This window comes from Castor canadensis, chromosome 12 (assembly GCF_047511655.1).
Source record: "Castor canadensis chromosome 12, mCasCan1.hap1v2, whole genome shotgun sequence".
Classification (NCBI taxonomy): Eukaryota; Metazoa; Chordata; class Mammalia; order Rodentia; family Castoridae; genus Castor; species Castor canadensis.
In genome coordinates this window covers 39198980-39213363 of record NC_133397.1, presented here as the reverse complement: position 1 = coordinate 39213363, position 14384 = coordinate 39198980, and the positions used below count along the sequence as shown (strand labels likewise).

The 14384-nt window shown below is 34.4% G+C and overlaps 1 protein-coding gene across 2 annotated transcripts in view; it reads left to right on the top strand.

The window, feature by feature from the left end:
* Window positions 1-14384, top strand: part of Srbd1 (S1 RNA binding domain 1) — a 227160-nt gene that overhangs the window by 75023 nt on the left and 137753 nt on the right. For both annotated transcript variants that reach the window (XM_074049618.1, XM_020168980.2), the window contains exons 11-14: window positions 2084-2191; window positions 6012-6169; window positions 10568-10658; window positions 11388-11495. In XM_074049618.1, the coding sequence (XP_073905719.1) occupies window positions 2084-2191; window positions 6012-6169; window positions 10568-10658; window positions 11388-11495 (465 nt within the window). The remainder of the gene's footprint in view (window positions 1-2083; window positions 2192-6011; window positions 6170-10567; window positions 10659-11387; window positions 11496-14384) is intronic.

The following is a 14384-nucleotide window of genomic DNA, read 5'->3' as shown; positions in this document are numbered from 1 at the left end:
TGCAACTTTGTGCCCTAGCAGTATGAATCTGCTGGGATTTACTTGAGTTTGTCATTCTGTTTTATGCCTCTGTAAGTCACAATTCGTTTTTAAAACTCATCTTCAGGTGTTTCTTCTGAGTTTTTCTTCATATTGGATTGCCCAGTAACACTAGCAGCAGTGGCAAACACTTAAAACATAATGTGCCCCAAACTTTTATAAATCCCTTACATCTATTAACTCACAACAACTCCATGACGTAGATACTATTATCATTCTCATCTTATAGATGAGGAAATAGTAGTTATGGAAATCTGCATCAAAGATGAAGAGCAGGATTTGAACCAAGGCAATCTGGTTCAGATCTTGTTTTTCACTAAGTATGTTCTACTGCTGTCATCCTTTCAAGCTCTCTGTATCTTTATGTTATGCATATTTCTATTTTTACATTTATTGGGCTTGTTTGTTTGTTTGTTTGTTTGTGATACTAGGGATCAAATTCAGGGCCTTACACATTGCTAGGTATGTGCTCTGCCACTCAACTACATCCTCAGCCCTTGTGTGTATAATTGTTACCTTGTTCTTTTACACCTTTCAATGCAGAGGGAGAAAGTGACAGTGGAAAGTAGCAGGGATTTGGGTAGAGGATGTATATTTTGCCTAAAAGCCCTTTCATTCAAATTAAAAAACAAACTATGTTGCTAAAAGAACATCCTTTGAAAAAGATTCAGTTTTTTTTATTATAACATATAACATTGTAAATGCTTAAATGTTTATTTACTGAAATTTAGTTTATGTCCCACTCTCAGGTAATCAAGGGAGATGAGATTAACCCTAAGGTATGGTAGTGGTTTATTAGAACCCATTAATATTTTGTTAATGGTTTCTGTTCAAGAGCTATTGAAGGACAAGAGTGTATGGTTAAAAATGCTTAGGGCTCAATTTGTCCTTTTTAGCTTTATTTTTCTCTTCTATTCTGTCTCCAGTGTCCACTACCAGTTGGTTGTGTGGCTTTATATTGGTCAACATGTATTCAGATACAATGTGCTCTGAGCAATAGACTCAGAGCGACAGACTGCCCAGATGAGGTTCCACAATGTGATATGAAGTCAAAGATCCTTTCCCTTCTTTGTAGAATTAAGATAACTTTGATTTTATAGCATTTGATCTCATTTAGATTTTTGTTAAAAAGTATTTCAGCAGTATCTGATGCAGGGTTTTTGCTTTGTTGTTGTTTTTATCTGCTTATTTTTGTCTTAACCATTTCAAGCTTTGGATACTCAAGACTTTAGAGGGAGAACCTGGCTTTTGATTATGTTGGCTTTTTATAAAATTTGAATTATATAAGATTTAAATGAGTTTGCTACCAAGGGAAAAAATGCCCAGAGCAAGGTTAAAACAGTTTCTCTGCTCAGTCCCCTTTAATTCTCAGGAAGGGATCAAGAAATGGGAAAAGGACATAGTGCTTGTCTTAGCTTGGGCTGTCATAACAAAATACCTACATTAAATGTCTGTCAGTTCTAGAGGCTGGGGAATTCCAACTCAAGAAGCTTACCACTCACTTCCTGGGGAGGACTATCTTCCTGGCTTGCAGAAGGCTGCTTTGTCCTTGTGTCATCACCTAGTAGATGAGGAGAAAGAGCAAGCTGTCTTGTGTCATGGCCTCATCTAGCCTAGTTATCTTCCAAAGGCCCCATTTCTAGATATCCTCACACAAAGGGTTAGGGCTTCAATGTATGAATTGCAAGGGATGGAGGGGGAGGTCACAGTTTAGTTCACTGCAGTGCTGTAATAATTTTTTGGTGACTTTCTTGTATCTTAAGATTTTGGCCATTATCAATAAAGCTTTGTAGACTCTTCCCAGAAGATGAAAATTTTTCTTTTAAGTTTTGTCTTACTATAGTTAGCAGGTTCTTAAAAATAAAAACTCCAGATGTTAGGGTAACAATTTCCAGACACCACATCCTCTCCTCCAGATTATATTACTTTGGCTTCTATAGAGACCCTACCCCCTTCTCTATTCCACCCTCCCCTTCTTCCAGGTGCCCTTTCATGGTTTCATTATTGTCATATCAGTTTTAGTGTGGGCTTTTCTTTTTTGCAGGTGGAGACCACGTGGCTTTGCAAGGCCTGAGTTAATGAAGATCTTACATAATTCACTGGATGATTCCTTCAAACGCCTTATTTATCCTCTCCTCTGTAGAGAGTTCAGGTATGCATCTTGTCTTGTTTAATTTTGTGTACTGTTCATTATCACATGCAGTACTAGTCTCATTTGAAGCATGTAGTAAATATTTGTTTTGTCTAACCAAGCCAAAGAACTTAGGCAGAATCACAGTCTTAAATTTAAGCCATGATTTCAATCCTAATTGTGATATGCTCTTTAAACCTTGACCCCTTAATATATACCCCTTACAGTTCTGCAGTACTAGCCTTGCAATTTGACAACTAAGCCAAACAAATGATTTTATTGATTAGAGATTTGACTTAGAAGAAACTGACTGAGAAGTTAACGGAGAAGTTACTTGGAGACTCTTTCTTTTTGAGGCACAAGAGCCAAAGAAAGCTTAAGGAAATCAGTGGAGGACATGATAAATTTACTACTATGAAGAGATAAAGTTAATGTATATGTTTTTATCTCAAAGTGGGAATTGTTTGGGTGAAAAAGTTACCAGCAATGATAATCCTCAGGAGATGACTGAATGAAATAGCCATGTCAGTGGACTAGTAGAAGTTCTAATAGTAATAACAACAAAATTACAAAGGAGATGAGGCATAGAATTGTTTTTAGAGAAGATGGAAAGAAAAGAAATTTAAGGAGGCAAAACCCCCTGTTCTCAGTTCTTTGTAGCCTGTCTTGATTTTTTAAAATTAGGCATTCGCTCATATATGTGTACTACATTTTCTGTGTGCTATGGATTTGTTTCATTCTCACTTAAAAAAAAAAGGTGTTTCAGCAAGAGCTTCCTGGGGACTGTGGTCTTCTAGCCGTCCTGTTAGTTTCACTATAATTTCTAGCAGAGTGTAATGTTTATCTTTTCTTGGATTTGGCCTTTGAATTCAAAAGTGTTCAGAGCAGGGAATGAGCTGGTACTATTAAAAAAGTAGAATATTCCATCGTCTAATTTCTTTTTATCAATGACATTCAGTCTCCTATTTCATCCTCTTTGGCTTAGATGTCACCTAAAAATAAAGTTCCTTTTGGGATTCTGTTTTACTTCAAGTCTGAAGTAACATCTCTTGCTTTTGAGTACTAAAGCAAAAATTTTAAAAGTAAGGGATTCTGTTCTTCATGAAGGAAAAACTTATCTAAAATTTCAGTTTTGTCCATTGTTTATATTGTCTAGTGGCATTTTGATATTTTTGTATATATTTGATTTGAGTGACTTCATTGCATGAAGAGTAATTTCATCGATATTAAATGTAAGCAGTTTTGTGTGTTTAATATATAATCCTTTTTTATTTTCATTAGTGATGGGAAAGCAAGAGTACTTTTTCCCCGTTTTCTACAATACCTATGGTTAAAACAATACATCTTAATCAGTTTCTAAGTTAGTTTGTAGACATGCCTAGCAATGTGTTTCTTAATAGAAATACTTATCTGAGCAGCAGTTTAAAAAGAGAATACCACTTGCTTTTATTATTTTTTGAAGGAAAAACTTTATTTCTCTAATTAAAAAGAAATGTGGCCTAGTGTTAGAAAAATGGAAAGAAAATCAGTAAAGTACAAAGGGAAAAAAAAAACATGTAATATTACTACCAAGAAATAACCATAGTTAACCAGAATTTTCTCCACTTGTGTGTGTATTAAAAGAGATCATAGTCCAGTGTGGCAGCACACACCTGTAATTCCAGCTACTGAGGAAGCGGAGATAGGCCTGTTGTGGTCTAAGACTAGCTCAGGGAAAAGCATGAGACTCTATGTGAAAAACAAACTAAAAGCGAAAGAACTGGAGGCATGGCTCAAGTGGTAGAGTACTTGTCTAGCAAGTGTGAGGCTCTGAGTTCAAGCCTCAGTACTGCAAGAAAAAACAAAACAACAACAGTAAAAAAGCAAAAATGAGCTCATATAGACTATATTACATTTCAGTCATTTTATTCGTTGATTATATCATATGTATAGCTTACTTCTGCATTTCTTAGTTCCATGACTATCATTACCATTCATCTATGTGTCATTCTTTCACATCTATTCTTATCAGTCCTACCTTGTCAGTTACCAGGTGCTGTATATTATATCTAAATTGTTACCTCTTTTATTATATCTAAATTGTTTCTCCATTTTATCTCCATGGTTACCGTCTTAGTTTAGGACACGATCATTTCTTGTCTGGATTACTGTACTGGGGTCATAGATGATCCCTGTCTTCTGCCTTGTCTATCCCAGTAGAGACTCTACATTGCCATTTTAAAATCCAGTATCATCATTTCACACATATCTACTTAAAATCTTCCAGTGGATAGTCTTCGTTTCCAAGAAAGAATCAAGGTTCTTTAGAAGAACATACATGATCCTGTGTGATGTTTTTTTCTTGGCTCTACAACTTTTATGTCTTTGCTATTTGGTTTTTACTTTATTATATAAAATTGCTTACTTTTTCTATGATTAGCCATGAGCCTTTATGTGCTACTTCCATTATCTGAGATATCTTCTCCCTGCTTTCCATCTACTGTCTCCATCTTTGTTTGTTTAATACTATTGCTTTTCCTTCTTTTTTTTCCTGAGAAGACATCACTTCTAGAAAGTTTTCCCAGCTTAGCTATCCCTCTGATGGGTTCCTGTACTTATTATTTTAGACTTACCCATGTATTTTTGTGTTTTTTCCTCTAGACAGTGGTCTTCAGGACAGGGATCTTGTGTTTTCAGCTTTGTATCTATTATACCAGTCATGGTACCTTGTGTAATAAGACTGTCAACAAATGCTTACCCAATAAATAAAAATAAAACATGAAGATTCACAGATACCTGTAATGATACATTTTCATCTTGTTTGGCTGAACACAGAGAGGATAACAGTGAAATTTTGGAGAAGATGAGAGAAATTGCATTAAGCAACAGAAGCAAAAATTAGTTGGTTGTGTGCATCTTCATATATGTAGATATTCTGCCTCATACCACTACAAAACATGCTTTGAATTACTTTTGTAATCTCAATTTTCTTGCTACCAATGGCATGTATTTTTACCTGGTCTAATAGGGAAGACATACTTTTAATAAATTCTTACGACTTCATAAATAATATGTTGAGTGCTTTTGTAAAGTAGAGGAATGGCATAAAACTTAGCTTCTGGATGCCTTGAAGCCCGTAATAGACACATATTTTAATCCTAAGAAGTCTTAAAAGTATACTTTTTAATAATTTCTCTGGATAAAACTGCAAGTTATGTACATGAGTCATGGTTCTGGACTAACTATTAGTATCTGTGGTGTGGCCATGTCACTGAGAATGATAAGGGGTAGATGGAATATGAAATTGAGAAGATGAGATATTTATAGATGAAGGTATAAAGCTAAATATTATTGGAGGAGGCTTCTTATGATTCAATAATTTGTTTTTCTAATTTGTGTTTATATTTAATAAACTTTAATTTTGACATCCTATGTATCCTATGATATCCAAATCTTTTCCTTTTTTTTTTTTTGTGGTACTGGGGTTTGAACTCAGGGCCTTGCATTTGTATGCAGGTGCTCTACCAATTGAACCATGTCCCCAGTCTGACAATGAAATCATTATACAAATGATTATGTCTTTCTCACATACATACACAGTTACACATATGACTTGTGTATAACAGAGAGCAGACAGAAAAGGAAGGTGGGTATGACATGTTTATAAGGTTTGGTTCAAAATTGTGGTATTGTGTATTATTGAGATTGACAAATAGATTCAATATAATTTTTGTATGTGATGTTTTTCCTCTTAAGTTGTTGTAGTAAATGCTCCTGTGAGAAATAACTGTACAAAATAAATATGCCTTTCCAAAATTTGTGTGACTAAAAATCTAAGTGCTTGTTTTTCCTTTTTTTGAAGAGCCAAACTGACATCAGATGCAGAGAAGGAATCAGTAATGATGTTTGGACGGAACCTTCGTCAGCTTCTTTTAACCAGCCCTGTTCCAGGCCGCACCTTGATGGGAGTAGATCCTGGCTATAAACACGGTTGCAAATTAGCTATAATTTCTCCTACCAGTAAGTTTTCTTTCAGATTTTCACATAAGAGTTGTTTAGTTGATTATTAAGTTTCACTTCATAGATTTCATGAGGATTTGGAAATAATGTTGATTTCTGAGGCTTAGGAAATGTTTTCCATAGGGATATCAGAATCAGAGAATCAAACTTCGTATTTCCCTTACTTGATCAATTAACACATTGGATCCCTTTCTCATATCTCAATGGAGATACTGAGAATTAATTAGGCTCATATTTGAACTTTTACCCCCCAGTTTCTTTCAGTGTATTGCAATGTGTTTATATGTGATACATTTTAATTCTTTGTATATTTTAAATACTCAAAGACACTGTATTGCTTTGTCCAGTTAATATTTTTTTCTGTTTTTTGTATACTTCCTATTACTTTTCATTTCTTTCTGCATTTTTGTGTTTCCATTTGAAGACATTTCTTTTTGCATGAAAAACTACACTACTTTTTTTAGTGGTACTGAGGCTTGAATTCAGGGCTTCATGGTGCTTGCTAGGGAGGCATTCTACCACTTGAGCCACAACCTCCAGCCCTTTTTACCCTGGTTACTTTGGAGACAGGAGCCCACATTTTGCCCAGGCCAGCCTGCACCAATGTATTCCCATTTACTGTTCCTGGTAGCTGAGATGACAGGCATGCCACCTTGCCCTGCTATTGATTGAGATGGGGTCTCATGACAGTTTATCTAGGCTGGCCTCAAACCTCCATTCTCCTGGTTTTTATTGTTAATTTTTCAATTATATTTTTTGTTGAGAAGTTAGCCAAAAATCTTAATATTATTAAGCCATAACAATATGAAAGTAATATGCCATTTTTCCTATGAATGCTAAGATTTTCATATGATGTGCTTATGTTGTGTGTGTGTATATGTACATGTGAATGAATTCTTGTTGAGTTGTTGTAGCTTCTAGCACTCTTCCTGGAATTTCAGTTATCTGTATATTATACCTTTCAGTCTTTTCTATTTTTCCATTCTTTTGTTTTATGTTTTATTACTTGTTTAAATTTATTAATCCTCTAATCTGGTTTGTCTAATTTACTATTAAATACATCTATTTAGTTCTTTATTTATGTTATTGTTTTTTTCCAGTTTTAGAATTTCTCTTTAATACTTACTACAGTTTTCTGGTGACCTTCTTTACTGTTTAACTTTCCTTTTATCTTGTAATGTTTTACCTTTTTTTATCATATGTTTCTCTTACAACATTTACTATTATGTTTATTTGTTCTTTGTTTCTTTTAGGTTAGATTTTCATTTCTCCAATAATTTTTCTTTCATGTCATCCTTGGACAGAGGCCATGCTAATCTGTATTGTTTCTTTTCTTTCTTTTTTTGTTTTTGCATTTTTATTAGCATATATTAGTTGTACAAGGGAGTTTCATTGTGACATTTAGATATGTGCTTACAATGTATCTTATTTAGATTCATCCCTTTCTTCCCCCTTTCTTAGAACAGGTTTCATTGTTCTGTTTTTATACAGGTATACACAAAGTGTATCCACCATATTTGCCGTCCTTTGCCCTCTCTGTTTACCTCCCCCTCCTACTGGTACCCATCTCTAGATAGGACTTATTTTACCTTCCTCTCCTTCATTTTTTAAGTTTGTATTAATTGTTAATTGGGATTTTGCCATGGTATAACACATATGTATACATTGTATTTTAATCAGATTAACCCTGTTACTTATTCTTTCTGTATCTCCTTGCTCCCCTATTATTCAACAGCTTTAAGTGCATTTTGTTATACTATCTTCATATACAGATGCAATGTTTAGTGGATGTGTTACAGAATTGAGCCCTATTACTTTTTATATCAAATTAATTCCTGAGTTATCTCATTTCATTCTTTAAGTTTTCTTATTCTGATGTGTATTATAATGTTTCTGGTTTTTTTTTTTTTTAAGGCTCATTCTCATATATTAGGTTTTGTTTTATGAGCACATCTTTCTGTAAGAACATTATACTAGTCTTTTATTTCCTGTGTTAAAAAATAATCATTCTGATAGAATTTGACCATCCTTTTCTAATGCTTAGTTTTATATAAAACTGGTTTTACTGATCTTTTAGAAAGGAGAGACTGGGACAGGAAAGATTTTCTAGCTGTGTACCTGTAGAACTTTGCTTCTGTTTTCTCCCAAATTGTTAAGGAAAACAAACCACCACCAACAAAACCAAGCAAACACAACTCTGTGGATATGGAAAAAGCCTTACACTTTCTGAAATCTGCTTCTTTGTTGCTTTTTCCTCTTTTATCTGGGCTTTCTTTTTCCTTTGCTCATACTATCCTTGCTTTGCTCAATTTGGAGGTAATTCCCAGCTGTTTCTCTTCATTGTGGGATTTTGTCTTGAAAGGGGTCTTCTACCTTGTTAGTTTCAAGAGTTCACAGGGATTGGAGTTTTTCAGTCCTTTCAGAATTTACTGGACAACTTTTATACTTACTCTCTCAGTTTCAGCTCCTGTTCTCAAGCTGACTGTTGTGACTTCCAGAGAAGTACTTTTTGACATTTTGGGAATCCCATCATTGCCAGGGCCATCACATACTCTGTTCCTGCTTTCTGGTTATTCCCACACAGATGTACCTGTACAGAGGAAGAGACCAGTTCATTATTCCCACTCGTTCAAATTTTTGGTGTTTTGGGTAATTTTGTTGCCTTTGTTACAGATACAGTCATGGGTTTTGGTTTTGTTATCCTACTTTTTATGCTATTCATTTGTATAGCAGATGGGAAATATATTTTATCAAGGTTTTTTCCTGCGTGTATTGAAATATATAGCTTTTATCCTTTACTGTGTGACTATGGTGAATTATTTTTAGTTTTTTTTTTTTATGTCAAATTACACTTTCCTTAAATAAATTCAACTTGGTCACGATGCTTTCTTCTGTATATGGTGGTAGATCAGTTTGCATATTGTATTGCTATAAGCAATCAATAATATTTTTAGAACGTTTTTAAGCTTACATTCTCAGTCTGCGTTGGTGAGAGTTTTCTAGGAATTTATTCATGTCACCATTTAATCTAAATCAACGTGCAGTTATTTATGATAGTCTCTCTTTTCTTTCTTGTACTTTTCCTTTTTTCTAACATGGTCTCACTGTGTAACTCAGGCTAGCCTCAAACTCATGATCCTCCTTTCTCAGTCTCTAGTTTTGGGATTATAGGCAGAGTTACCATGCCTGTCTATTTCTATTTGTATATTCCTTTTCCATTTCTAATGTAATTTATGTCTTCTACTCTTTTTGTTGATTGATATTGTTGAAAGTATATGTTTTCTTAAGTTTTTTAAATTTTATTTTATTATTCATATGTGCATACAAGGCTTGGGTCATTTCTCCCCCCGCCCCCACCCCCTCCCTTACCACCCACTCTGCCCCCTCCCTCTCCCCCCCCACCCCCTCAATACCCAGCAGAAACTATTTTGCCCTTATTTCTAATTTTGTTGTAGAGAGAGTATAAGCCATAATAGGAAGGAACAAGGGTTTTTGCTGGTTGAGATAAGGATAGCTATACAGGGAGTTGACTCACATTAATTTCCTGTGCGTGTGTGTTACCTTCTAGGTTAATTCTTTTTGATCTCACCTTTTCTCTAGTTCCTGGTCCCTTTTCCTATTGGCCTCAGTTGCTTTTAAGGTATCTGCTTTAGTTTCCCTGCGTTAAGGGCAACAAATGCTAGCTAATTTTTTAGGTGTCTTACCTATCCTCACCCCTCCCTTTTTTTTTACTTTAAATTTTGTTGATCCTTCTGTGTGTGTTTTTCTATTTTGTTAATTTCTGCTTTTAACTTTATCATTTCTTCCTTTCTGCTTTCTTTGGGATTATTTGATTGTCACTTCCAGACTTCATAAGCTATTTACTTATAGCTCACTTAGTTTTATTGCTTAAATGGTTCCCCTCAGATTTTTATAAATAACTTTAATTGAAATAGTGATTGCAATTAAAGTAAAATATTTTCTGTATAAGAATACAGAAAAGCTCACAGTTCTTAAATACTTAGCTTGAAGAATTATACAAGGTAAATAAATTAATAAATAAGTTCATATATCTACCACTGAAAAAGAAAAAAAAAGAATCATATCACAACAGTGTGTGATTTGTAGTGAATATTCAGTTAGTGTTAGCTTTTACAATTATTAACATTAGGTGTTATAACCATTTCTCTTTTAGTTATCTTAGTATATTATCCTGTTAATAATGTTTAATGGAGCAAAATGAAATCCTGTGCTTTGACTATGAAGTATTTCAAAGTTCTTAGGGAAAATCTAATATAGTGAATATGGATGATTCAGACTTCACTTTAAAAGACCTGCCAGTTCCCTTTATACTTTATGATTGCAAATTGATATTTTGTAATTCTTATAAAATGGCTTTTTTTCTTCATTTTTTTAAAGGTCAGATACTTCATACTGATGTGGTTTACTTGCATTGTGGACAAGGCTTCCGAGAAGCAGAGAAAATAAAGAGACTTTTGCTGAATTTCAAGTATGAAAATAAGTAATCTTTCAAGTACTTCAGTGGCTCAGCCAATGAGAGGTGCATTTGGAGGGAGGGATTAAGGGAAGTGCCTTGGTGAGAAAAAGAAGGAATCATGTAAAATAATACTGGGGCAAATTGTTGGAGAAATCTACATATGGAGACTAGAGAAGTGCTGGTCCTGTCCTCTGCCCCCATCACAAATAGAGGTGGTGATATGGGGAGAAGTAAGCATTTCTTTCCTTCCTTCCTCCCTCCCTCCTTCCCTCCTTCCTTTCCTTTCCTTTCTCCCTCCCTCCCTCCTTCCTTCCTTCCTTCCTTCCTCCTTGTTTCCCTCCTTCCTTTAGGAATGTATATGGTAGTAGTTAGAAGCCCTAGAAATTAACAACATATTAAATGATTCAGTTGTAATGTCTTTATTATGACTTCGAATGCTCCTGAGTTTACTTGTGTTTTATTTTGGTTCTTTGTAGATGGGAAGAAAGCTATATGACTGTTCTTGAGATTATATGATAGTAAACCATTTCTCCACTGCCTCCTGTATCAAATGCAGGGGTAGTGTTTTTATTCTATTTAATTCTGTATTTCCCCTGTGAAATAACGGAGAGATTGTGTGAATATACGAGAGAATAAGAGCATTGTATAATGATGTATTTGTGCATTCTGTACATTTTTCTCTGCTTGATTTCAAACATGCCTTGAACTCATCCAGTTTCTTATTCTGTTTCTCCCTTGAAGCTGCAGCACAGTGGTGATTGGAAATGGAACTGCCTGTCGGGAAACTGAAGCTTACTTTGCTGACCTGATAATGAAAAATTACTTTGCACCGCTGGATGTTGTTTACTGGTAAGGATGTTAAGAATATTTGTTTTCTTGAGAGGCATGGGAACGTCTAAAGTTCCTTTTGTGATGAATTCTCCCTCCTCTTTTTAAGATACATGTCTTTCAAATCACCACTTGATATTCATAAGAATTTTACAAGAATGATTAGAGCAGGAAAGGGTCCTGAAATTTCTTACTGCAGCTGCATATGGAGGCTCAGTTAATTGCATGGGGTCTAGAGTGAACATGGTCGGAGAGTTCTAGTTAACCATTAACTAATAAGTGAATGGTATAGCAGGCTAGCAGCCATAGACTGTGATAACTTAGCCTTCTTTTCCCAAAGTTTTTAAGCTTATAAATCATTGCCCTTCAGAATGGAGAGCAAAAGTAAGTATTACCAATTAAAAAGTATTTCTGTATCTTTTACTCCTGTTTTTCTTTTGTAAAAAATACTGTTTTCTTTTGTGTAAGGAATGAAATTTGTTGAAATGTTGAAATAACTTGGCTCCTTAAGAGGCATTTGCATTCATATTCATTGTAGCCAGGCTTCCTTCACTGACGCCTCCTGAAATCCAAGGTCCATGCTCTTTATTTGTCTCTACCTCCTTCACATTCAGTTCATTACTTATGGGTTTATCTTAATAAGTATTTATTAACTTTGTAAATGTTTATTAATATTAAACATTAAACTATTTTTAGTAAGTCTTCCCAAGATTGTTGACCAGAATTACTATAAGTTGAGTATATGTATCAGAACCACTTCACATTTTGTGTTTTTTTTTTTTTTAATTTTGAAAAATTCACATATGCATAATGAGATATCCTAGAGATGGGACCTAGGTCTAAACACGAAACTTATTTTTGTTCTCTCTCTCTCTCTCTCTCTATACATATATATATACCATATGCACATAGCCTAAAGGTAATTTTATGCAGTGCTTATGGTGTTCCTGCATTTTGATTGGGATCTATCACATAAGGTCAGGTATTGAATTTTCTACTTGTGTTGTCAAGACAACACTCAAAAAAGTTTCAGATTTTGAAGCATTTCAGATATTAGATTTTTGGATTATGGATGTTTAGCTCATATAGACAAAAATCATACAATGTTGCTTTAGTAAATGTTTATTAAATCTGTGAACTACTCTTCTGGTTTTTGCAACTGAAAAATTATAGGCTTATGTTTTCCCAGAGATAAATGATAGTTTTGGGTGATTTTAGAAATGATTACATAGAACTGTATATTTAATGAACTATGAAAGAACTGAAAGTAATATTTAATGTTTCTACTCTGAAAGCTGCAATAAATAATGAATTTGAGTAGGCAAATATAGAAAATAAGAGAAATTAATTTTGCTGCTTACTGACCCCTTTCATGAGAACAGTGAAAGAATTAGAAAAGAGATTGAACTAAGAAGGTAGAATGGTATGTGATGAAGGAATGATCAAGGGCTGAAGATGTAGTTTTGGAGGTTAGATGTGCACCAGGGACCTAAGCCAGATCATATTAGGAAAAAAGGCCTGGTACTAGACATCTGGGAATCATACGTGGAAGCTTGTTCTTCCTTAGTCATTCCAGTAGGGTACCAGCCTTTCATAGAAGGAAAACACAATTTAAGGAATCAACACATGTATGTAAATGGAAAAATGAGAACTGTTGAAACTATTTCAGGAGTGGGATGAGGGGAGGATAAAGGAGAATGATGGAGAGGGTGAGTTCATGTGTGATATATTTGATATATTTTAAGAACTTTTGTAAATGCCACAGTGTACCCCCAGCACAACAATAAAAACAAAAAGAAAAGGAAATCATAGCTTTGTTGCTTAAGATAAGTTCATGTACCTTCTTACAGAGTTTCTAACTTAATTATGGAGAATAGCTTGAGCATTAAAAAGTTAATTCATTTGTGAAAAATGCCTGATAGTGAAGCTAATGAAAATTGTTTGCCTTAAAACAAAAAAGGTCCACCTTTTACTTTAGAGGAATTGAAAATTCTAGGTTAATTAGAAAATATGGGTATGTGGTAGGATTTTCTATTTTCTATTGCCTAAATTATTATTTATAGCTTAAGAGTGTATTGCTAGCTCTTTCTTATATGTATATATTATGAAAAAGACTCACACTTCTTTTTTGTTTGCTTGTCTGTGACAATGGGGATTCAATCTGGGACCTCACATATACACACATACTAGGCAAATGCTCTGCTCCTGGAGCTGTGCCTTAACCTGTTTCTTTTGTGTTTTGTTTTTGAGACAGGGTCTCGCTACCTTTTGCCTAGGCTGGCCTCAACCTTGTGATCCTCTTGCCCTGCTCTCCAGTAGCTGGGATGACAGGCCTTTACCACCTGCCTGAATGACACTATGTTTTATATCCTTTTCCTCACTTAATTTATTGTCATCATTTTCTCATGCCAATAAACATACTTTACACTATAATTTTTGTTAACTTTTTTTAATTTTTAAATTTATTTTTGGATTATCACATGTTAATAATATGGGAGAATTTCATTGTGATAGTTCCATACTTTTGTACAGTATACTCAAACAAGTGGTGCTACCACATCATTTAAAAACCACTGCAGATACACTCTTGTGTGGTTATACCCTATTTTAGTCATTCCTTATTTGATAGCTGGGGTTTTCTAATCATTACCACTCTGCACTAAGCTGAAGTGAATGTTTTTATGCTTAATCTTTGTGGAATGTGGGTTTAAACAGACACCTTACAACTCTTCCTAACTGAACGGTGCTGAAATACCAAACCCAATATAATAAATCAATTCTGTACTGGATATCTCCCTCCTCTCAATATGTTGGCTAATTAGGGATCTGTTATCTAGAAACATTTATATCATCAGGGCATATAAAAGTCCAGATGGAATGGGAAGAAAAAAAATTATTGTGAAATAAAAT